The following is a 26,452-nucleotide window of genomic DNA, read 5'->3' as shown; positions in this document are numbered from 1 at the left end:
TTCTGTCTGAGTCAGAAATATGAGCTTGGCTTCCAGATACAAAAGAAAGTATTTACTGTATAAGACATACCCAACCCTAATGAGCCCAGGATGTTAGGTGCACAGGGAGCGCCAGATCTGCTTCTTTTCAGCCAAGCATAACAGAATAGGGCAGGCAGGGCCCTCTAGCATCAGGTCTTCTGTCTTCTGGGCAGGTGCATCATAGGGCAGACAGGTGCGTAGATCTGTTTTTCTGTAAGCAACACCCAATTCATTTAGTGCATTGGGGGCTGATTGTGGCAAATAAAAAATAGACATTGGTCCCTACAAAATAGTTTAAACACGATATTTAGAATTAATGTTAACATTGTACACCCTACAAAAATGTTCTCCTATTCATATTCATTGTTGTTTCTTCACTGCCTACAAGTATGCCAAAACAAAAGGATGATCACAGCAAAAAAACACACAAAAGGAGGCTATATATATATATCTTATTTTTATCATTGAGCATATTTAAGATCATTTACTACATAAAAAAACAGGAACTATGTGAGGACACAATATAAAAAGTAATGTAGCTCATGAGAGAGACAGATAAATAATAATATAAAAGAGAAATCCTCCTCACTATAAACGCTCACCTCTCTCCAGAGAGAATGCCAATTTCATAAGTTAAAAAAAAATCTGTCAGATTTTTGCTATGTAATCTGAGAACAGCATTTAGTAAGGGTTAAAGCACAGATTTCTCCTTCACCTCATTGGGGGACACAGGTACTTTGGGTGTATGCTACTGCCGCCTGGAGGCTGACACTAAGTGAAAAAAAGAGGTTAGCTCCTCCTCCGCCGTATACACCCTCTCCCTGCTTACGGGCGGAAATCAGTTCATGCTTAGTGTCCGTTGGAGGCACATGTCTGTTTTTCTCCAGACTTTTTTTTTTATACGAATAAGACAGGTGTGACTGTTATGATGAGTCACCGAAGGAGGAAAAAACAAAATACTAGCTAAGTCCAGAAAAACCAGAGAGGTTGGCAGCTATCGGATTGCAGACCCCTGAACCTATCCACTACAACTAGCAGTAGCCGTGGGGGGTTCCTACGGTGCCCTAGACCCCTCGATCACAGCCGGAGAACTACATAGCCTAAAGACAGAAAGGGGAAAAACTAAACTGCCCCAGAGCAGACCCCAAAGCAATAGGCAGCCCCCAACATATAATGACGGTGAAGCAAGATGAAAACACTAACACAGATAGAAAGATAGGTTGAGCAAATGATGGGGCCCAAGCTAACTAAATAGGACAGGATAGGAAAGCTGCTGTCTGCCATCCGCAAAAATCCTATCCAAAATGAGCCAACCGACTGATAGGAAAAACAGGCCCTGAAGTCGCTAGGCTTCAAAAGACTATATCAGCACTCAGGTATATTCTGAAGACAAAGCAAAAGATCAACAGATCAGAGACAAAAATGGAATTCAGCTCACCCCCGGCCGGGGATGGCAGAACTCCCAAAAAACAAGGCAAAACAAAAACAAAACTGAAGAGTACAAAGCAGAGCAGAAAAACTTAGCTTTGAGACGCAGGAATCAGACTGGTCTCCAAGAATCCAGCAGGATCACCAGCAAGGCAGAAGGGCGTCGGCTGCCTTATATCCAGTCCTCAATTCCAGCCACCCAGTCATCATCTAGCTGCCCAGGTGTTTGGTAATCAGCCTCACTACCTTCCTTCACCAGAGGAGGGAGTTCATTAGACCTCAATGGTGAAGGGAAAAATGAACTCACAACATGAGACGGACCCTATTGAAAGGGTCCGATCTCCCCGAACCAACAACGGGCGAGCACGTGCGAGTGTCGCCTCCACGTATCCTCTCCCGCAACGTGGGGCACGTCTTGTCTTTTTTCCCAGATTTTTTTTCTTTTTACTTTCCATGAAGATGAGACAGGGGCAATGAACCCTATTGAAAGGGTCCAATTTCCCCAAACCATCAACGGGCGAGCACGTGCGAGTGTCGCTTCCACGTATCCTCTCCTGCGACGTGAGACATGATGCCGGACTTAGCCCTGACCACCCTAAGGTATTGAAACCCTAGGCTGTACAGAGGCACAAGCATAGTCCGTGCGGCCCCCACTGCTCCACTAATGCTAGACTGCGGTGCTGCAAGGCGGCGGACGATCCCTCTCCTCTTCCCGGGAGGGAAAGATGGAGCTAGGATGCCTGCACCGTCCTATATGTTGCCCCCCTCCCCTCTACCCGAGCTGGGAAGCTGAAGCATCTTCACGGGGAGGGATAGCCAGGGAGGGCTCCTGCAGCAACGTCCACAGGGCTGGAGCCCTTAGCTCTTTCCTCGTAGGTCAGAGCGGCAGCATACGAAGATAGCCCCCCCCCATCAGGCACGGCAGCGGGTCCTGACGTCCGGCCATGTATCCTCGACCTGGGACTCCGTGGGAGGTGGGTCCGCCCCCCCCCGTCGCGGGCAGGGGCTGTAAATCGAGCCCGCAGCTTCGGCCGGAGCTTGGCCGGGGGCAGAAGTCCCGCCTCCTTCACGTCACTTCCGGCGGCCCGTGGCCTGGGCGGGTGCTGAAGAAATTGAGCCCCTGGCTTCGGACCAGCACTAGGCCGCAAACCGGAAGTACCGCCCCCAGAACTCCTCTTCTTCCGACGGCCCGCCCCGCAGCTGTGGCGCGCTTCTTTGAGCTAGAGCACTTCCAGGACATGAGGGGGAACAGTATTGGGGTAAGTGCTGCTCCCCACCCCAACCCGAGAGGCCACGCTACGGGAAAACAAGGAGTGCTCCCCCCTCCAGCGATCTGCAGTGCTGATGCTTGGCAGATACAGCATGTCCGAAAAAGCGAAGAAGCACACGTTTCTTTACGCTGCATGCCTCTCTTGTTGGGCCGCTTTTCCGCGGGCGCAGAGCAAGCGATTATGCGAAGCCTGCGATTCCGAACGCGCCCAGGAGCCCTCCCCTGCGACCGAGCCAAGTCTCCTGGAGTGGGCCCTATCACTGTCGCAGTCCATGGCGTCGCTTATGAGAGCAATCGAGTCCCTTTGCGCCCCAGATAGGGGCAGGGACAGTGGCTCGCCTGTCTTAGAGGGGTCCTCTACCTCACAAGAGCCTCCGGCCTGCAGGGGCCGCCCTCACTCCAGGCAGACGCGGGGGAAACGAACCCACATGGTGTCTCCCGGTTCATCCGGTGCCTTGGCATCCGTGAGTTCCGCTTCTCGCTCTGCTTCACCAGTAGTCAATAGCAAGCAAAGCTCAGATTTCGACTCGGACAAACCCCTTGACCTAGATACTCCGGGGTGTCGTGAAACATTGGATAGCCTCATCGAAGCCGTCAACCAGACTTTGGGGATTGAGGATGATTCCACCTTGGCTTCGGGCCATAAGGTGTCATTTAAGCAAGTTAAGCGGCCGCATACAGTATTTTGTGCACTCACCCAGTAAGAGGACATAGTGCAACGACACAGGGAGCGGCTGGACAGATGCTTCTCGGGCCAGAAAGCGCTCAAAGCGAGGTATTCGTTTGCCCCGGACCTCTGTAAAAAATGGACGGAATCCCCAACGGTGGATCCACCCGTGTCACGTTTTGCCTCTAAAACTCTGTTATCCGTACCTAGTGTTTCTTCTATTAAGGATCCCACGGATCGTCTCATAGAGAGCTTGGCTCTCTCAGTATTTGAGGCATCAGGGTCAGCACTCTCTCCCTCGTTCGCGGCAACGTGGGTGGCCAAGGCCATGATTTCTTGGTCAGAATCATTGAACAAAGCCTTGCAGGATAGGGACCTACCTGCAGAAGTATCAGAGATCGCGTTTCAGATCGCTATGGCTGGGGACTACTTAATCAATGCATCTTTCGATGCGGCCAATTGCGCGGCACTTGCTGCCGCAAACGCAGTTTTCATTAGGAGAGCTCTATGATTATGGACATGGCGGGCCGATTTAACCTCCAAGAAGTCCTTGACTTTTCTACCATATTAGTGCGACCGCCTATTCGGAGAGAGGTTAGAGCAGCTTATCTCTGACTCCACAGGAGGGAAAAGCGGTTTTCTCTCTCAACAAAAGGTCAAACCGCTGTTTCGTCGCCAGTTTCAGGCACGTTTTCGGGCCTTTCGCAACCCCGAGTGGACTACAGCGGCCAATTCCGCCGCTTCAGGTCGCCCCCAACCAGGATAGAGATCGACAGGTCTCATATAGAGCCAACCCGTTGGGGAGAATGCGTACTCACCAGTCCAGGTCGAGGGGATCCAGGTCCCAAAGATCTTCAGCCAAATGACTCGAGGCATTTGCCAGGCGACACCAGAAAGGTAGGCGGCCACCTACTCTGGTTTCGCCACGTCTGGCTTAACGTCGCACACGACACATGGGTAAGAGAGCTGGTGTCCTCTGGGTACAAGATAGAGTTTGTCAGGAACCCCCAAGACGGTTTTTTTTTCCCATCTTCCCAAGGTGGATACCCGGGCAAGAGCTCTGCTAGGAGCCATCGAAGCACTCCAGCACAATGGAGTCATTATTCCTGTGCCAGAACACAAAAAGGCACATGGCTTCTATTCCAACCTATTCACGGTTCCCAAAAAGGACGGGACTGTCAGACCTGTTTTGGACCTGAAGCTCCTGAACAAATTCATCAGGGTCAGACATTTCCGGATGGAGTTTCTCCGTTCAGTCATATCGGCCATGGGGCAGGGGGAATACTTGGCCTCTATCGATATCCAAGACGCCTACCTACATATCCCCATTTTCCCTCCGCATCAAAGATTTCTACGCTTCGCCATCAACGGTCTACATTTTCAGTTCGCAACGCTGCCCTTCGGGCTAGCCACCCCCTCCAGAGTGTTCACGAAGGTCATGACAGTCGTCATGGCCATCCTGCACTCCCGGTCCATGGTCGTCTTGCCTTACTTAGACGACCTCTTGGTCAAGGACCCTTCAATTCAGGCATGCGAGGAAAGTGTCAACATCACGCTAGATACTCTTTCCCGCTTAGGGTGGTTGGTCAACGTGAAGAAATCATCCCTTGTTCCAGCTCAGAGGATTTCCTTTTTAGGGATGATCTTCGACAAATTCCGAGGGTTGGTAATTCTCCCTCAGGACAAGGCCCTAGCTCTCTGGCAGGGAGTCCGGACACTTCACCAACCAGGTCCTCATACCATCTGTTTCGGGAAGAGGATTCTAGGAAAAATGGTGGCAGCAATGGAAGCTTTACTGTTCGCCCAGTTCCATCTTTGCCCCCTGCAGCACGCCCTCTTGTAATCCTGGGACAAGAACCCATTCACGCTCGATTACCGGTGCTGGTTGTCCTCTCAGGTCAGACAGTCACTCGAGTGGTGAATAACCAGTTCCTCCCTGCTTCAGGGGAAGTCTTTTCCCCAAGACCATTGGTTGGTGGTCACAACCTACGCCAGCGTCCTCGGCTGGGGAGCATTTTCGCCACCACACGACCCAAGGACGGTGGTCCCCGCAGGAGGCACACCTCCCGATCAACTTGCTGGAGATACGAGCAATCCGGCGGGCTCTGCAACATTTTCATCACCTTCTAGCAGGCCGCCCCATCCGGATTCAGTTGGACAACGCCACGGCGGTGGCTTAAATAAATCATCAAGGGGGCACCCGCAGCAGGGCAACGATGCGCGAGGTAGGGCACGTTCTTCATTGGGCCGAGAGGAACCACTCGGTGATATCGGCAGTCCACATCCTGGGCATGGATAACTGGGCGGCAGACTTCCTCAGCCGGCAGGGTTTTGCATCCGGGGAGTGGTCACTACACCCAGAGATCTTCCAGCAGATTTGCCAATGGTGGGGGACACCGGATGTGGACCTGATGGCCTCCAGGGTGAACACCAAGGTGCCCACGTTTGTGGCTCGGTCCAGGGACCCGCAGGCAATCGCTGTGGATGCATTGGTTCTGCCATGGAACCAGTTTCGCCTCCCAAATCTATTTCCCCCCGCTGCCACTACTTCCGAGAGTCATCAAAAAGATCAAAACAGAGGGGGTTCTAGCGATTCTGCTGGCCCCAGACTGGCCCCGTCGAGTGTGGTACGCAGATCTAGTATAGCTGCTCGCTGACATTCCTTGGCGACTGTCAGAGCGCCCAGATCTACTGTCCCAGGGCCAGATCTTCCACCCGAGCTCAGGGGCCCTGTGTTTGACGGCATGGCCGTTGAATCTTGGATTCTAACCCAGGCGGGGTTTGGGCGCGAGGTGGTCGCTACAATGGTTAGCGCCCGGAAGCCGGCCTCAGCACGTATTTACCATCACAACTGGAAGGTTTTCTTTTCTTGGTGTCGAGGCCGCGGTTGTTCTCCACTAAGATTCTCTATCCCCAACATCTTGACCTTTCTCCAGTCTGGCCTAGACTCAGGGTTAGCTCCAAGCTCCCTCAGGAGACAGATATTGGCGTTATCCGTCCTGTTCCAGCGCAGAATCGCTACCAATTTTCAGGTGAAGACTTTCATCCAGGGAGTCTCCCATTGGCTACCTCCCTATAGGATGCCCAATTCGAACCACTACAAGATTTCTTTGTTGTACCTTTCCTGGAAGGTGGTGTTCCTGGTAGCCATATCTTCTATCAGGCGGGTCTCGGAGCTGGCGGCCCTATCCTGCCGAACCCCGTTTCTCACTTTCCATAAGGATAAGGTGGTGCTCAGACCAGCCCCTCCCTTTCTGCCGAAGGTCGTTTCCTCATTTCACATTAATGAGGATATTATCTTGCCCCCTTTTTGTCCAGCACTGGTACACCATGTGGAAAAGGCTCTTCACACGTTAGACCTGGTAAGAGCCCTCCGGAGGTACGTTTCACGGACGGCACCTTTTCGTCAGACAGACATGCTGTTTGTGCTCCCTGAGGGGCGCAGGAAGGGACTAGCTGCCTCAAAATCGACCATAGCCAGATGGATTCGTTTGACTATTCAGGAGTCCTACCGCATCAGAGGTGCGTCGGTTCCAGCAGAGATCAGAGCACACTCTACTGGGGCAGTGGGCGCCTCTTGGGCGCTTCGGCACCAGGCTTCGTCGGAAGAGGTTTGAAAGGCAGCGACCTGGTTCAGCCTGCACACATTTGCCAAACATTACAATATCCATACTCAGGCGTCAGCGGATGCGAGCCTGTGTAGAAGGATTCTCCAAGCAGCGGTGACGCACCTTTAAGACAGGAGGTGCATGTAGCTTGGATCGTGAGTCAACTTCCCACCCAGGGACTGCTTCAGGATGTCCCACAGTACCTGTGTCCCCCAATGAGGTGAAGGAGAAACATGGATTTTTGTGATTAAACTCACCGTAAAATCCTTTTCTCTGAGACGCTCATTGGGGGACACAGCACCCACCCTGTTAGCCAATTGGCTCCTGTTTGTTTAATTAACATGCTTTTTCATTTGATATTAGGGTGTTTTTTTTCTGGACATGTTGTTACCTGCATTAAGGCTGATTTTGTTGTTCTCCTACTGCTTTTGCACTAATTGGATTTCTGCCCGCAAGCAGGGCGAGGGTGTATACAGCGGAGGAGGAGCTAACCTATTTTTTTCACTTAGTGTCAGCCTCAAGGCGGCAGTAGCATACACCCACAGTACCTATGTCCCTCAATGAGCGTCTCGGAGAAAAGGATTTTACGGTGAGTTTATTACAAAAATCCATGTTTCAATGATGTGTCAAATGTCTGGCTGTGTGGTGTTGTTTACTTACAATATAGGTTTTATCACCTTGTGATTATCATTGTACAGCATAATGTTCTTGCTAGAATGACTCTGCCCCCTCCTGTCATAAGCAGCTCACTGTCTATAGACAATTTAAATACAGAGCCTGGTTTGGGTGGGGTTAGCTTTCTCAGCTCTGCTTCATGCTAAATCTCTGTCAGAACTGCTGCACCCAGTGAACAAAGTGATACATCATTCGATTCAGGGTCTCTTTGCCTACATCATGATGCTCTCAGAAGAGGTAGGAAAGACTTGCTTACAGATTCCCTTCAAAAGCTAGCATATGACAGGTATACTGTAAGATAATACAATAGAAGCCCAGAAAGCAGTATTATTCATGTATACTGGAGGCGGCTGACAGGTTAGATAGTGGACGGAGTGTATATATCTCCCAGAAAATTAGGCTGGGCGAGATAGTAAAGCCGGGTAGTACTGGTTGGTGCAGCTTATGTGCTCAGCCGTTTTATTTATGGTAGTTCTGGGTCAGGTTTTATTGGAGTGATGAGGATGATTTGATAGTGGGTCGCATCACTCTCACTCCCTCTCTAGTACAGGTTTTGCTGGAGGCATAGCCAGCTCAGCTGAGAGAGGTCATCTCATTACTGTGGTTTAATGTATTGAAAGCTGAGGTGCTGGAGAGCCAAGCCCGCACACATCCCTTGTAGCATGAGTCTGAGGTATGGTGTGTTAGTTAATGCCTAGCCGGGCAAGTCTTTGTTGTTTTTTGATTTCTTTACCGTTTGTTACCTTTTTAGCTGAAAATAAAGCCCCACGTTTTCCTTATATGGACTATGATTGCCTATGTCACTGCCTTGATGCCCTACAACGCCCTAGCACGTTACATTACATATCTGAAATGGCGCCCTAAATGACTAATGAAGTAGAATAGCCCTCATGAAAGAATTATTAGGACTAATAATACTTCTTATCAACTGAATAATATAAACATTGTTTGGAACTTCTAAAAGTGAAAGTCTGAACAATGCAAACAGGTTTTGCTACCCCATATGTGAGCAGCATAATTACAGAGATCGTGAATATGGAGGACTACATGGAAGCAGGACTACTAGTCCTCTAGTAATAACCTCCTACTGACGAAAATTGTGTGTTTATAAAAACTGCTGCCAGCAGCCCAGTAAGTGACACATCGCTGGAATCAGCGTCTCTGTGTCTACGTGATGCTGTTTTCAGATTAGGTTACAAAAACCTGGTTACAGATTCCCTTTAATCCACTTATACAGTCTTGTAGGGGATTTAAGTGTCTATAAAACTCCTACCTGTTCAATTGTACAGAAAAACAGGTTTGTTTTTTTTCAAATATAAATGAGGGCTCTGTAGTATGAATAGTGTTTCAGTGATCCGTTTCACCCCCTCAAGCAATGGCCGTGCACTTCTCCTTGGCTAGTTGGACAACTCTTGCTTGCCCACGTTGAATCACTGGTTCTGCACATCCACATTGCCACTGCAGGAGCCCAGTCAGCCATCAGGTACAGTGTCAGTGCTAGCGTTCTCTCGTCCCTCTCTCCTGTCTGCGGTGAGCGGGCGCTGAAGACGTGCACTGACATTGTGCGCGTGCTCACCTGTTACGCTCCTGCAGTGTGAGTGCAGATGTGCAGGGCTGTGGATTCAATTCAGGCAGCGCTCGCTCTTGGCAATCAAGTGCTGTCAATCAAACTAAGGGCAAGTGCACTGCATGTGGATTCAGGAGGTAAAGCAGTGTATCGAGCCCTTGACCATGCTTTATTCTGATCATTTCCTCAGGGAATCTGCATATATCAGAGTGTAGTTTTATATCAGGAACTTAACATTAATCTACTGTAACATCTGGCTTGTGTGAAGTAACACAGAGCCAAGAGAAGCGAACGCCTGGCACCTCTCAGCGTGACACGGTGGTGCAGTTAGGTCTCCGATACGGATTGTTTTGATGCCCCGGCTGCGATCCGGAGGATACTGTGTGCTTTTCATTTTGAGTGAGTTTTTGGACATTAAATACATTTGCTTTGAACTTTCCTGGGTCACTGCCTCATTACTGCATGGTGTGGACACCGCTGCACTACAGGTTGTTGAGTTTGTGCCATGATACACACAGTAAGACCGCACATCACAGTCTATACTCAGACAGTGTATGACTGATATCTGAATGAGGCTTTAGTACCCTTGAACCTAACTTGATTGGCAGCTCCTCAGTGTACCGCCTTCCTGATGAGGTCTCGCACTTATCAGTACAAGCTGCAGCTATCAGTCCAGCTGTATGGATGGAATACACTTGGACTCATGAGCTCTCATTCTATAGCTGTACTGAAATATCAGCATTACACCTTTACACTGATATTTTTGTGACCGATCTGCTTTCAGAATCGGACTGCTTTAATGATGTATAAAATGTCATATTCCTCTCTCCCTCAGTATTTATAATGCCTATTTGTGCTTTACTGAAAGCTGGCAGGGTTGACTATGCTAGATGAAAAAAACAATGAAAATTGTATAATTACCCTTAATTTGTAAAAATGTATACTTGTAGACTCCATCTTTGAATATCCTGTGGGAGAAGTGCTGCAGTGACATCGTTGTAGTGAGGACAGCCTGTTGTGACGCCCTGGTAACATTGGTAGAACAGAAACAGGCAGATTTCACCTATGTTCTCAATGGTGTCCTGAATCTTATCCCTTCAGCCAGGCAAGTATCATTTCATTGACATCTTACTTTTTATGTTGTCCTGAATCAAAAAATTCCGTACTCAGACAATCAGAAAACGGATGGCTTCCCCTTGCCTCAAATATTCATTGGATGATTCTGATCCGCCTCAGATTGGGACATGCGCCAAGTTTAAAGTGCCAGACAAGCCTTAAAAAATGTGCAATAGATCCATTGCTTTCTATAGGTCTATGTGCTGCTCTTTTTTAAAACAGACGGCACAGGAATGAGAAATTCTGTGATTTGAATGTGCCCAAATCCTGACGTAATAAGAATATCAGGATGTGTTTCTAAAGGGGCTGTCCTGTCCAAATCGATAAGTCTGTGGTCACTCTGTGTAACTGAAAACTTATGAAACCCCAGGGCACACACTGTACGCTGCAGGGATTTGCTGGTTTCTGAGCTGGAACTGGCGGGTATGTACTGTATGCGTTATACATACCCCTGGGCAGTGGGTGTGGCCGTGCTTCCATACATGTTTATTATGCGAGGCAGTTCCCCAACTGGTGGTGCAGCCATCTAGTGGGCGTGGCTGACTGGAGGGCGCAGCCTCACTCCATACAAGTGTATGGGAGCGAGGCCGCACCCACTGCCTGGGAGTTGTTTTGTGGTTAAAATTAGCCAATCACATTGAAACTCGTATTAAATATTAGTCAGTACACAACTGCCATCATTTACACTGATTCTGAATAACCCCATGTAAAGTTTAGCAGGTCTAGTAGGATTTTCCTGATATTTTCTTAGTTACTTTTTTACAGCAAAAGCCAAAGTCAATAAACAGCTTACAACACAGCAAAGAAATCTTATTGTTGATAATTATCAGTCAGGAGAAGGATGACAATTTTTTTTCCAATGGCATGAGATATACCGTACTGTAGAACACTGTGAAGACATACATCATAAAGTGATTTAAATTTGGCACAATAGTGACATTACCTAGAACTGAACATCCCACAAACATTGCTGAAAAAACAAGAAGAAAATTGGTCTGGGGGCTTCCAACAGGCCTACAGCAATTTTAAAGGAGCTGCAGGAATTTCTGGCAAGTACAAGTTGTCTACTCATGTGATGGCGATCTTCCTTATACTTCATATATCTGGCCTGTGGGGTAATGTGGCAAGATACAAAGAAAAACATCCAAGCATAAAAGCACACGGGAAAACGTAATATGGTCTGATGAGACTAAGGTTGAGCTTTTTGGCCATAGTTCCAAAGGTATGTTTGATACAAAGCAAGCGCTGTGAATCACCAAAAGAACACCATACCTACAGTGAAGCTTTGAGGGGAGCAATATTATACTTTGCTGCTGTTTTTCAGCAGCTGGAACTTGGGCATGAAGGGAAAAATGAATATTTCCAAATATCAGTCAATTTTGCATCAAAACCATCAGACCTTTGCTAAAAAGATGAAGATAAACTTCAGCTATCATCACAACAATGAACCTAAGAATATCTCCCAATCAACAAGAGTGGCTTCGCCAGAAGAAGATCAATATTTGGGAATGGCCCAAGCCTGACACCAATCGAAAATCTGTGTGTTTAGCTGAAGAGGGCTGTACACAAGGAGATGCCCTCGCAGTGTGCCAGATTTAGTGCTCTACTGCAAGGAACAATTGGGCAAAGAATGTTAATTCTAGTTGTACCATGTTGATAAACTGCTCCTCAAAAGTACTGAAAGCGGTCATAAATTCATAGGTTACTTCAACAATGTATATTAAGGTGGTGCATATTTATGCAACCATACTTTTTTTTTTTTTCCACCCAAAACAATTTCAGTTCACTTTTCCATTGAATTATATTTATTATAAGGTGACCTTAAAGATGGGAAAAACTCTGAAATGATTCTTCTTGGTATGCTTTTATTTACATGGCTAAAACCTGGCATTCTTACCGTGGTGTGTAGACTTTTTATATCGTGTGTGTGTATACATCTATAATTTTACAATCTGAGAGTTGTTTGTATACTTTTTTTTATCCTTGTTGTTATTTTCTATAGTAATTTGCAGGGATTGGTAAAGAGTGTTTGGCGACTTCTTCAGATTGAAGCCAAAAATGTGGAAAAAGATGGAGACCAGACCTACAGCACTTATAAGATTTGGTAAGTTTTCAAGGTCAGCCATGGGTAGTTCACTAGAAATACTTGATTTTTCTTAATGGTTCTTAAAGGTATTGCCTTATGCGGGCCTTTAATGTAATGATATGGAAAACTGGAGTGATTTATTAAACAAAATACTAGAATAAATATTGCTTGTACATACTTGTAATGGTGCCTAGTGCATTTCTTTGTACATCCACCTAGTGCGCTCAGGCCACACACAAGCCTTGTAACTCGGCCTCACCAATGGATCCTTGTGCACTGGCAATGTGCTGATTCCTGCTGTTGTGCAAGGAAGACAAGAAGGAGGTTCTAAAAGGAGTGAAAGCGCTGCCTGGGCACCATAACAAGGGTGTATCTGCAATATCTACACAGATGAGAAATAATGGCAATGGTTCCAACTGAAACTTCGTGATGTTTTGGTTAATGTAGTAGAGAAAAGTAATACGGTAATAAATTGTGGAGATTGTCTCGACTTTTAATAAATGCCTTTATCAGTACTTGGATGTGTAGATCTCACACTGCTTTGTCAGTACTGTAGCATTTCTGCAGTGTAGTGCCGCTGGCATGGCCCGTGTTGAGGAGGAATTGTTTTGCACGCTATAAATAATTTTTGCTTTATCTTTAACTAGCTGAAGAGCCCGGCGTTGCCTGGGCATAGTAACCAACTGTGGTTTGTTATAACAAATTATAATGATTATATTGCACATAAAAACCATGTATGTAATCCTATCCTGTGTGATACTGACTGCTGAGCCGTGTATCTAATCCTACTCTGCGTGATACTGTCTGCTGAGCTGTGTATCTAATCCTCTCCTGTGTGATACTGACTGCTGAGCTGCGTATCTAATCCTATCCTGTGTGATACTGACTGCTGTATCTAATCCTATTCTGTGTGATACTGTCTGCTGAGCCGCGTATCTAATCCTATCCTGTGTGATACTGACTGCTGAGCTGTGTATCTAACCCTATCCTGTGTGATACTGACTGCTCAGCCGTGTATCTAATCCTGTCCTGTGTGATACTGACTGCTGAGCTGTGTATCTAATCCTATCCTGTGTGATACTGACTGCTGAGCTGTGTATCTAATCCTATCCTGTGTGATACTGACTGCTGAGCTGTGTATCTAATCCTATCCTGTGTGATACTGACTGCTGAGCCGTGTATCTAATCCTATCCTGTGTGATACTGACTGCTGAGCTGTGTATCTAATCCTATCCTGTGTGATACTGACTGGTGAGCTGTGTATCTATTCCTATCCTGTGTGATACTGACTGCTGAGCCGTGTATCTAATCCTATCCTGTGTGATACTGGGCTCCCCTTGCAGTCTGTGTCAGAGGGTGGTCTGTGTTGGCACGGTAATAAATTGTGTTATTTCCAGCTCTACAGAAGGACGATAACACCATAGAAATGATAAGAATAATAGGCCTCAGTTGCCACAACTGTCTACAATGAAAACTGTTGCTGATAGCAACCAATCACAGCTCATTTTTCATCTTTTAAACAGCTCTGAGACAGCGTGGCGAGTTTTGAGTGGCGAGGTTGGTGTATGTGTGGTGAAATGTGTGCTGAGGGTGGTATATGTGGTGAAGCATGTGGTAGTGTGTGGTGCATTTTGTGTGTGTGTTCATATCCCCGTGTGTGGTGAGTATCCCATGTCTCGGGGTCCAGATGTGTGACTGTGCCAAATTTTGTGTCTGTAGCTGCGACGGTGCGAATGCCAATCCCGGATATACACACACACACACACACACACACACACACACACACACACACACACACATACATACATACATACACACATTGAGCTTTATATATTAGATAAACTTGCAGCTAATGGCAGTAATGCAAAGTCAAATGCTACTTGTAGCTCATTGCACTAGCATAATGTGTTGAGCGAAAGCAAACCCATATTTTCGATGCGCTGATGATGGGCAGGAAAACTTTTGTCACCTGAGTCCACAAGTCTCAAAAGTCTAAAAATTCCGAATGTCCACTCCTTTGTGGCATCATTGCTCGGATAGATTGGGTTGGCACTATTTCCATTTATCATCATGGAAAATATTTTAAGCTAAATTCATCTTCCCATCATTTTAGAAATGCTTATAAACTGTAGTGGTCTCATGGTATGAATCATAGAATCATAGAATTGTAGAGTTGGAAGGGACCTCCTGGGCCATCTGGTCCAACCCCCTGCTCAAAGCAGGATTCCCTAAATCATCCCAGTCAGATGTCTGTCCAGCCTCTGTTTGAAGACTTCCATTGAAGGAGAACTCACCACTTCTCGTGGCAGCCTGTTCCACTCATTGATCACTCTTACTGTCAAAAAGTTTTTTCTAATATCTAATCTGTGTCTCCTCCCATTCAGTTTCATCCCATTGCTTCTAGTCTTTCCTTGTGCAAATGAGAATAAAGTTGATCCTTCTACAATGTGACAGCCCTTTAGATATTTGTAGACAGCTATTAAGTCTCCTCTCAGTCTTCTCTTTTGCAAACTAAACATTCCCAAATCCTGCAACCTTTCCTCATAAGACAGGGTTTGCAGACCGGTCACCATTCTGGTCGCTCTTTTCTGAACTTGCTCCAGTTTGTTGATGTCTTTTTTAAAATGTGGTGCCCAAAACTGGACACAATATTCCAGATGAGGTCTGACCAAAGAGGAGTAGAGGGAAATAATGACTTCACGTGATCTAGACTGTATGCTTCTGTTAATACATCCTAGAATTGCATTTGCCTTTTTTGCTGCTACATCACACTGTTGACTCATATTCAGTCTGTGATCTATTAGTATACCCAAGTCTTTTTCACATGTGCTGTCACTTAGCCCTATTCCTCCCATTCTGTATATGCTTTTTTCATTTTTATTGCCCAGATGTAGTACTTTGCATTTCTCCCTGTTAAAAACCATTCTGTTAGTTGCTGCCCACTTCTCCAGTTTATTTAAATCTTTTTGAATCCTCTCTCTCTCTTCTCTAGTATTAGCTATCCCTCCTAGATTTGTGTCATCAGCAAATTTAATTAGTTTACCCTCAATTCCTTCATCTAAATCGTTGATAAAGATGTTGAACAATACAGGGCCCAGGACAGAGCCCTGTGGTACCCCACTTGAAACATTCTTCCAACTGGATGTGCAGCCATTTACGACCACTCTTTGGGTCCGATCACTAAGCCAGTTATGAATCCACCTAACAGTTGCCTTGTCCATTCCATACTTAATCTTTTTTCAATAAGGATTGTATGAGATACTTTGTCAAATGCTTTGCTGAAGTCAAGATATACTATATCTACAGCATTTCCTTGATCCACCCAATCAGTGATACCGTCATAGAAGGAAATTAAGTTAGTCTGACATGACTTATTAGTTACAAACCCATGCTGACTCTGTTTAATCACTTCATTCTTATCCAGGTATTGACATACATGTTGTTTAATAATTTGTTCAAAGATCTTTCCTGGTATAGAAGTCAGACTCAACGGCCTATAGTTGCCTGGGTCCACCTTCTTCCCCTTTTTGAAGATAGGAACAACATTTGCTCTTCTCCAGTCTTCTGGCACTTCTCCTGTTCTCCAAGAATTTTCAAAGATTATGGAGAGGGGTTCAAAAATTTCTTCTGCTATCTCCTTCAGTACTCTGGGGTGTAATTCATCTGGACCTGGAGACTTGAATTCATTTAGGTTAGCTAAGTGTTTCCTCACTATCTTTCTGTTTATAGATATTCTGGATTCTTCTATTCCCTTAATAGGACAGTGAAGAACAGTTGATGTTACATTTCCTTTCTGAGAGAAAACAGATGCAAAATAGGAATTTAAAAGTTCAGCCTTCTCAACATCCTGTCTTACCATTTCATCATTTTCATCCTGTAAAAATCCTGTAGCATCTTTGACTTTTCTTTTACTTTTGACATATCCCCAAAATCCTTTATTATTGCTTTTGACATCTCTTGCAAGCCTCAATTCATTTTCAGCTTTAGATAATCTGATTTGTGCCCTGCAGGTTCTGCAGACAGCATTATATTCTTCTTTAAATATGCCTCCCTCTTTCCATTTTATAAACATTTTTTTCTTCCTTTTTAGCATGTGCTTAAGTTCTATGTTCATCCATCCTGGTTTCCTTAAATGCTTCCTATTCATTCCTCTTTTCGGAATTGTTAACAACTGTGCTTTGAGAATTTCATTTTTCAAGATTTCCCATCCTTCCTGGACATTTTTGTCTTTAAGGATATCCAGCCATTGGATCCCTCCAATTCTCTTTCTGAATCCCTGAAAATCTGCTTTTCTGAAATCTAACCTTGACGTCTGAGTCTTCACAGGTCTTCTGCCTCTAGTTATCCAAAATTCTAAAATATCATGGTCGCTACCTCCTAGGGTCCCAGCCACTTTTACCTCCTCAACCATTTCCTCCCTGTTTATAAGGATTAGATCCAAGGTAGCAGTTCCCCTTGTTTTCTCCCCTACCTTTTGGAAGATAAAGTTGTCAGCAAGAGAGGATAAGAATTTCCTTGACCTGTTAGTTTTGCCTGAGAGAGATTCCCAACAAAAGTCTGGATAGTTGAAATCTCCCATGACAACTATGTCATATTTTTTGGAGAACTTGGCCATTTGATGCATAAAGAGTTCATCCATATCTTCAGCTTGCACAGGCGGCCTGTAGTAAATGCCTACAATGGTGTCCTTTCCATTGTTCTGTCCTTGTATTCTTACCCAAACAGTTTCCACAGAACTCCCAGTCTCTGAAGCTTCAATCTCTGTGCAGATATACGCGTTTCTAACATACAATGCGATACCTCCTCCTCGTTTATCAAGTCTGTTTCTAGCAAATAAGTTGTATCCTTCTAGTCTTGTATTCCAATCATGTGTATTGTCCCACCAAGTTTCAGTGATTCCAATGACATCATATTTCTTTTCCTGTGTTAGTAGTTCCAGTTCTTGTTTGTTGCCCATGCTTTGTGCATTAGTATAGAAACATTTTAGTTTGTGATTTGTTTCTCTTTCTCCAATATTTTTATTAATTAGATTCTTTTGTCTTTGTTCTTCCTTTCCACTTCTAATAGCAGAGTTCTCAATAGCATTTGTCAGGTGTATGGCTTTTTCTGGTCTTTTGCTTCCCTTCCCATGTTGTTCTAGTTTAAAGCTCTCCGTACAAGTGTAGCGAGACGACTTCCAAATACATGCTTTCCAGTCTTCGTAAGGTGCACCCCATCTCTAGCAAGTAGTCCATCGTATAAGTAATTCACTCCGTGATCCAGAAATCCAAATCGTTGCTGACGGCACCATCGACGTAGCCAGTTGTTCACCTGCAGAATCTTATTCCACCTCCTTGTTCCATGGCCATCCACTGGGAGGATGGAAGAGAAGACCACCTGCGCTCCCAGTTCTTTCACTTTCTTGCCTAAGTCTTCAAAGTCTCTGCAGATGGTTTCCAGGTCATTTCTTGCGGTGTCATTTGTTTTTTAATTGTTAATTGTTAGTTGTTTTTGTAGAGATACTTGGGTATTCCTTTGTTTTCAGAATTTCAGATTTCAGGTTTTTGTAGCCTAATCTGAGAGCATAATGTAGAGACAGAGCCCTTGATTCCAGGTATGTGTCATTTACTGGGCTGCTTATCAGCAGGAGATTATCACTATAGGACTAGCAAGCAAAAATGGATTTTAGAAAAATGACAGCAAGCAGCCCAGTAAGTGATGGCTACTTAGAATCAGGGTGTATGTCTTCACACATTTTTACGCCTCCCAAACAGCTATTTCTCTTTTAGTTATAATGACTGTGTTTCAGCCTACATATGAAAATGATAATCATTATCACCTGTTTGATATAATTAATTACACATTGTGACGAACACCAAGGGGAGCAAGGAGGGAGCAGTAGTCTAGAGTCAGAGCGTGCATCCGCACGTTAGGTGTGAGCCGCACGAGAGCAGGACCTGAGACACGTGACCACCGGGAGAGTGGCTGGAGGTGGAGCTGACTCCTGTACAGGCTAGAAAATGAAAGCTGGAGTCGGGAGCGAGGTTAGACAAGCCGAGATCAGTAACCGGAGGGTAATGCAGGAGCCGAGGGATGAGACAGAAGGATTGTGCAATACAGTCCGAAGTCAGAAACAAGCCAGACGGGAACGCGATAACCAGGGGCGTAGATAGGAGGGAAGTCAGAGAAGTTAGCCAAAGGTCAGAACCGGAGATATAACAACAGCACAGAATAACCAAGCAGACACAGAACGTAGGACACGCCGAATTATACACAGAACAAGCACACAGAGAAACAAATGGTATACACCAGAGTTACTAGGTCAGCTGCTCAGCCGAGAACGGAAGTATCACTGACAAAGAGCCCAGAACCAGAGCGAGTACAAATAGCCCTGCCCAAACCAAAGGAAGGCCATGCAGAGTTAACCCCAACAAACCCAGGACGGGGACGGAAATACCGCCCTTAGCCATGACACACATACAGTACACATGACTATAATCCTACACAATCCCTGACTCTGTGCAAGTGCACATAGAAGATGATGCTTTTACATGAAGAAGTTGTGTGTATATAACACTGTCAGTGTCTTGTCTGCCTGAAGAAGCTGCATCATTACCACGGTCGGTGCCTTATCACCCTGAAGAAGCTGCATCTATACCACGTATACACTGTACTTTATAACACCAGCTTGAAAAATTATTTTAAAATCCAAAATGTTGGCGTACTGAAATATATGTTCAGTAAATGCACACAATACTTGGTCGGTGCTCCTTTTGCATCAATTACTGCATCAATGCGGCGTGGCATGGAGGCGATCAGCCTGTGGCACTGCTGAGGGGTTATGGAAGCCCAGGTTACTTAGATAGCTGCCTTCACCTCGTCTGCATTGTGGGGTTAAGGTCAGGCGAGTTTACTGGCCAATCAAGCACAGTAATACAGTTGTTCCTAAACCAGGTATTGGTACTTTTGGCAGTGTGGACAGGTGCCAAGTCCTGCTGGAGAATGAAATTTCCATCTCCAAAAAGCTTATCGGCAGAATAAAACATGAAGTGCTCTAAACTTTCCTGGTAGACGGCTGCGCTGACTTTGGACTTAAAACACAATGGACCTACACCAGCAGATGACATGGCTCCCCAAACAATCACTGATTGTAGAAACTTCACACTAGACCTCAAGCAGCTTGGATTGTGTGCCCTTCCACTCTTCCTCCAGACTCTGGGACCTTGATTTCCAAATAAAATGCAAAATTTACTTTAATCTGAAAACAATACCTTAGACCACTGAGCAACAGTCCAGTTCTTTTCTCCTTGGCCCAGGTAAGACACTTCTCGCGTTGTCTATTGGTCATGAGTGACTTGACACAAGGAATGTGACACTTGTAGCCCATGTCCTGGATACGTCTGTGTGCAGTTGCTCTTGACGCAATGACTCCAGCAGATTTGTTAACAATCCCCTTCAAGGCTGCGGTTATCCCGGCTGGTTGTGCACCTTTTTCTACAACACTTTTCCTTCCACTCAACTTTCCATTAATATGCTTGGATACAGCACTCTGTGAACAGCCAGCTTCTTTAGCTATGGCCTTTTGTGGCTTACCCTCCTTGTGGAGTGTGTCAATGACTACCTTCTGGACATCTGTCAAGTCAGCAGTCTTCCCCATGATTCTGGAGCCTATTGAAACAGACTAAGGGACATTTTTAAATGTTTAGAAGCCTTTGCAGGTGTTTTTTGTTAATTATTCTAATTTAGTGAGATAATTACTTTTTGGTTTTAATTGGCTGTAAGCCATAATCATCAACACTAACAGAAATAAACACTTGAAATAGATCCCTCTGTAATGACTCTATATAACATATGAGTTTCACTTTTTGTATTGAAGAACTGAAATAAATCAACTTTTTGATGATATTCTAATATTGCGAGAAGCACCTGTACATCTATACCATGGCCTGTGCCTTTTCTCCTGAATTGTCATGATCTGACAGTTTTAAATAGCACTGGGTGAACTTTTTTTACTTTGGAAAGTTCCAAGGTGTCTTGACTGTCCCCGGTGGTGGTTAGTGGTATTGCACTTTAGGTTTTTGTGCACTTAATTATGGATCAGGTGTGACACCCTATAAAGGTGTGCTAGGGGTGTGCAATCACGGCCTGTGACATTGTGAGATTGTTTTCACTCTGAGTTTGAGAGCCTGGAGGAAGGATGGAGCTGGTGAGGAGTCCTGCGCAGCTTAGCCAGGGGGGACGTGTTTCAGCTATGCTGTCTGGACGAAGGGCTGGCATGGCGTGGTGGGGTCGCAGTGATGGTGTCAGCGGGAAGTGTCTGCATGGTCTAGTGGAGTGGCTACTATGGAGAGTGGCACTCACCATGTGGGACTTGGCTGCTGAGCTGGACTCAAGCATGCTTGACTTCGTGGCAGAAGCTGAACTCATCCTTGGGACTCTGTTACTAAGCTGCAGCAACTGGTGGTGGACTCTGCTCCTAGGCAGCACTATAGTGCAGGATCCTGTTATGGTGATGGATCCGGGTGGAGGAGAAGACGCACGCAGGTGGAGGGCTCTGTTGCAGGAGCATAAGCACAGAGCATAAAGCTAAGTGGTGTCCCCCTGTATTGTCTCTTTCCCTCATGTGTGTTATTAGTGCAGTGGTGGGATTAGTTTCCGCACCGACCTATTCCCTAGTGAGGGTTTAGGGTCAGGGCGAGCTAGGGCGTTGAGGTACACATGCGGCGCCCGGTGCGAAACCGGCATAGGGAACGCTAGGAGTGCAGGGACACTGGCTCAGGGAAGCTCAGGAGGTCTCCAATTCCCTTTTCCCTATCGCAGGGCCCACCACTGTTAATGTTTCCCAGGTCCCCCTTATTATTTAAATTCGCCGTACTGGAGGCGGGGTTTCCAGATTGTATGTATAACGTGTAATACCCAAATTCGCCAGGTGGAGGCGGCGTATCCACCTGCACGTTTTATTATTTAAATGCGCCCCACTGGAGGCGGTGTATCCAGGGTCACGTGTGTCACATGGGTTCGCCTTGCGGAAACATCTGCGCCCAGACACACACAGTGATCATGACATTATCACAGGCCCTACAGTTTTTTTTTTTCTGGTGAGCCTTGGCCATGTGGAGACCTATGGTATTTGCTGCCGGACCTCACTGAGGTGTGGGGAGCGGCAAGGTGTGTTAGTGCGGCTGCAGCAGCAGTTATCAGGGTCTGGGGCCTTTGCTCAGTTAACCAGAAAATCAAAAAAAAAAAAAAAAAAAAGATGGCGGCTGCGGTCTGGCTAAAAGCCCCCTAGAGTCGCTGCTGGGGAGCAGGACTGGTTCATGCATGCGGGCGCACCCAGGCAGGTGGGAGGAATGGTGCCCCACGGAGCTGCCTGGTATTCCCCGAGGTGAAGGGGTACGCCCCTGTGGTGAGCTGACTGGTGTGATAGTCCACGGGGTTTACGCCAACTCTTCTATACCATCGAAGAAGCCACCCCTCCTGGTCGTATGGAGGCGACCAGCGAGTGTATATATTTTCCTCCATATTCCTGCGGCTCTGGTACTAAAGCCCCCTAGAGTCGCTGCTGGGGAGCAGGACTGGTTCATGCATGCGGGCGCACCCAGGCAGGTGGGAGGAATGGTGCCCCACGGAGCTGCCTGGTATTCCCCGAGGTGAAGGGGTACGCCCCTGTGGTGAGCTGACTGGTGTGATAGTCCGCGGGGTTTACGCCAAATCTTCTATACCACCGAAGAAGCCGCCCTCCTGGTCGCTTGGAGGAAGGCGACCAGTGAGTGTATATTTCATCCATATTCCTGTTCCCTTTCTCCTCCAGGTGTGTGCAGCAGGTGCGCTGCGGGGGAGTAGGGACAAGTCTCTACTCTCGCCATTGACCAACACCGGGAACGTAGAACTCATGATAAAGAGGGTTGGAGGGTGATGTCACGTGGTGAATAGCGGGGGTGTGAGTGTGGTGACTCAGGGGGACGCCTCTGTTAGAGTCCAGAATGAGTTCACCAAATTTATGACAAACGAATGTGTGCATTAAACGTTCAGGTCCGGACCTGTGTGTGAACGAGCATGTATGTGTGCCACCCAAAAAACATCCTGTGGAAGTGTGTTGTGGAGCCTGATCAGCTCATAACAAACAAACATACACATACATAAACTCGTTCCCCAGGTCGGCGCTGTGGAGATGAGTGGTGCCTCCAAAATGAACTTTATTGCCAATACCAGCGGTGCGTTTGTCATAAACCTGAAGTGTCAGGTAATGGTGGGGTGAACTCAGGGTCTGGGCGTCCCCGCTGTAGGTGTTTCCCTAATGAGGGGTGGTCTTGAGGGTCCAGAGGCCCCTCATTAAGGAGGGGGTACTGTCATGATCTGACAGTTTTAAATAGCACTGGGTGAACTTTTTTTACTTTGGAAAGTTCCAAGGTGTCTTGACTGTCCCCGGTGGTGGTTAGTGGTATTGCACTTTAGGTTTTTGTGCACTTATTTATGGATCAGGTGTGACACCCTATAAAGGTGTGCTAGGGGTGTGCAATCACGGCCTGTGACATTGTGAGATTGTTTTCACTCTGAGTTTGAGAGCCTGGAGGAAGGATGGAGCTGGTGAGGAGTCCTGCGCAGCTTAGCCAGGGGGGACGTGTTTCAGCTATGGTGTCTGGACGAAGGGCTGGCATGGCGTGGTGGGGTCGCAGTGATGGTGTCAGCGGGAAGTGTCTGCATGGTCTGGTGGAGTGGCTACTATGGAGAGTGGCACTCACCATGTGGGACTTGGCTGCTGAGCTGGACTCAAGCATGCTTGACTTCGTGGCAGAAGCTGAACTCATCCTTGGGACTCTGTTACTAAGCTGCAGCAACTGGTGGTGGACTCTGCTCCTAGGCAGCACTATGGTGCAGGATCCTGTTATGGTGATGGATCCGGGTGGAGGAGAAGACGCACGCAGGTGGAGGGCTCTGTTGCAGGAGCATAAGCACAGAGCATAAAGCTAAGTGGTGTCCCCCTGTATTGTCTCTTTCCCTCATGTGTGTTATTAGTGCAGTGGTGGGATTAGTTTCCGCACCGACCTATTCCCTAGTGAGGGTTTAGGGTCAGGGCGAGCTAGGGCGTTGAGGTACGCGTGCGGCGCCCGGTGCGAAACCGGCATAGGGAACGCTAGGAGTGCAGGGACACTGGCTCAGGGGAGCTCAGGAGGTCTCCAATTCCCTTTTCCCTATCGCAGGGCCCACCACTGTTAATGTTTCCCAGGTCCCCCTTATTATTTAAATTCGCCGTACTGGAGGTGGGGTTTCCAGATTGTATGTATAACGTGTAATACCCAAATTCGCCAGGTGGAGGCGGCGTATCCACCTGCACGTTTTATTATTTAAATGCGCCCCACTGGAGGCGGTGTATCCAGGGTCACGTGTGTCACATGGGTTCGCCTTGCGGAAACATCTGCGCCCAGACACACACAGTGACCATGACATGAGTAAGCTGTATAGCACTGTCCATGCCCCGTAGCCCCTGAAGAAACTGCGTGTATAGAACTGTCAGTGCCTCATTTTCACCTTAAGAAGCTGCGTCTGTAGCATTGTCACTGCCTCATTTCCCCTGAAGAAGCTGTATAAAAAGCACTGCTGGAGCCTCTTTTTTCCTATCTATAGCAGTGAAACATGTTTTAGGAGTGGGCATTGAATTGCGCTTTTACTATAGCAATCTGATCTATTACATATTGCTGAGTGTGCGTACCGGATACTCAATGCTATTAATTGCAATGTTTTTCTTTTTTCTTTCAGAGAGTTCTCTCTATTGAATAATTGACTTATAATTCTATAAATATATTTATTATGGTAAAGTCCTGGATCTGCTAGCGGTTTTAATTTACTTTTGTGAGACTGTAGTTTTTTATTTGTACATATCTAGCACACACACAGATTTTGTAGAGTGGTAAATTGTGTTTTTGTTGCTTTCGAGTAATTGGTAAATAGACATGTTGAGCTACCACTAACCGTCTTCTGGGGCTATATTCAATCACCACTCCATCGTTTTTTAATTTTTATTTTCAGCGGTTGAGCGGCGCTTTAAATGTAAGCCTACTATCCCCGTTTTTATACTCTCCTTCTGGCGGCTTTACCTTCTAACTACGCCACTCCGGTCCCATGATGCCACCTTTTGCCCGTAACTTCTCTATCTGGCAGGAAGTCAGAAGTTGTGTGATGAGCTCAAAGCAAGTCTTTGAGAACCAGAACAAAGCTCTCATGGACTTGTACTGAAACCTCCGTGCAGCTCCATGAAACACTGGAGCTACTGGCAGGTCACTTTTCTTTGGAGACAGACGGGAGCAACGCTGGAAAACGATCAAGGCGGCGGCTGCACATGAGTATGAGATGGAGGCAGGGGAATTACATTTTAAGCACCACTCCAGTAGTGCAATAAAAAAAACATGCTGGAGTGGTGCTTTAATAAAAAAGGACCGATTCGCATGAATGTATGGAGACCCGATTGTACTTTCTAGTAACAGTATTTTGATCGTTGCTAAACATGCTGTGTAACAGTATGTAAGACCGGGGTCACGCTGCGTTATAGGCAGTCTGTTAACCCCACCATTGAGCCCCATTGTCGGGCGCATCGCGATGCATGCCGTAAAGCAGCACGCGTTCGCGATGTGCTGTCATTCGCTGATTGAGCCTCGGACGCGGCCTGCTGCGTCTGAGGCTCCGTCACCGCTAGCACAGATGATTCATCTGCGTTATGCTATACCGTTAACGCAGCCCATCAACGCTATGCGTTGAACAGGCTGCTAAGACGTGGTGTGAACCTAGCCTAACTGGGCATCTTTACGTGCAGGATTTGCTTTTTGTTTGGGATCAATAGAAGTTGCATTTATTTTCCAAAATGGCATTTGACCTGCTGGGATTGTATAGTGTCACAGCTCACTAGCAGCACGAATAAAGAGATAATGTTTTCCTAATGTCGCAGCTTTGTCACATGCAGGCTGTCACTGGCAGAGAACATGACAATCAGGTGGCACAAAGCTGGCAGCTTCGGTTGGTACGCCTTTTTATTGTGTATTATTGTCACACTTGTATAAAGAGGACATTTATTCTGCTGGGGAGTGACATTTTTGCCAGCATTACCTCTTGAAGGTTATTACGTGCTTATCACAGCCTGAATCCTCAATCAATTCACTGCAGCATTATGCCCATTACTTCGGAAAAGAATAAAGGTAGAGTGAACCCTAAGACCTGCCTCTCCCCAACTTCAGCATGACGGCACACAAACATTTCTTCCAATTTCCAGCACACACAGAAGGCCTGCTTTTAATTTCTGCTAAGTCTCTAATCTAGTGTAACATCTTGTTTCCTTGCTGCTTTATTTGGCGGCTCTCTCCTCCTCTTCCCCGACACAGCGCACTCTTATTTCTCCCCATGAAAAGCTCTAGCTGCTGGACAAAGAAGCTGGCTGGTGTACCAAATTCTCACTCATTCCATGCAGTTACATGCTCGCTTTCTCTGCAGCTCCAGCCGAGTTATTGCGGGCTGAATTGGCCTGTTTAACGTAGGCAACTGTTTTTCTTTCTTTTGACCAGCTTACCCCTGCGTTACAGTGATGGGAAGAGGGAGGCAAAAGAAAAACAAAATGGGTAGTTGGGTGTAGTAGTGGCTTGGCAGTACGTTAGTATGATTGGGCATAGGCACCAAGCCTTGGAAAACTTAGGCCAACTACCTTGAGTTCAAAATATGTGCTTTCCATAAGTATTTCCGTCAAGAAAGATCTGGAGATTTGTGGTGTAGTGTAACTTTTCATGGATTTCTGTTGAAAGAAGTATAGAACATGGCACGAGTCAAGCCATTTATATGGGACCAAAAATCAAAAATATACCTATAAAGAGAAAAATCAGACAAATTGAACACTTGGAAGTGGTCTCTTAATTTTTGCCAGAGCTGTAGCTATAGCTAGATAGGTATTACTGTAGATAGATAGATAGATAGACAGGTAGACAGACAGATATATCTATAGATAGCTATATCTATCTATCCATCTATCTATAGATCTATCTATGTTCGATGTTTA

The 26,452-nt window shown here is 46.3% G+C and overlaps 1 protein-coding gene across 2 annotated transcripts in view; it reads left to right on the top strand.

The window, feature by feature from the left end:
* FOCAD (focadhesin) overlaps positions 1–26,452 on the top strand; it is a 364,090-nt gene that overhangs the window by 30,260 nt on the left and 307,378 nt on the right. For both annotated transcript variants that reach the window (XM_073542693.1, XM_073542692.1), the window contains exons 4-5: positions 10,187–10,341; positions 12,355–12,456. In XM_073542693.1, the coding sequence (XP_073398794.1) occupies positions 10,187–10,341; positions 12,355–12,456 (257 nt within the window). The remainder of the gene's footprint in view (positions 1–10,186; positions 10,342–12,354; positions 12,457–26,452) is intronic.

The sequence above is a fragment of the Dendrobates tinctorius genome, unplaced genomic scaffold (genome assembly GCF_039654945.1).
Source record: "Dendrobates tinctorius isolate UK_male_01 unplaced genomic scaffold, ASM3965494v1 ptg000128l, whole genome shotgun sequence".
NCBI lineage: Eukaryota > Metazoa > Chordata > Amphibia > Anura > Dendrobatidae > Dendrobates > Dendrobates tinctorius.
Note: the sequence above shows the minus strand (reverse complement) of the source record. Positions and strands in the feature narration are given on the sequence as shown.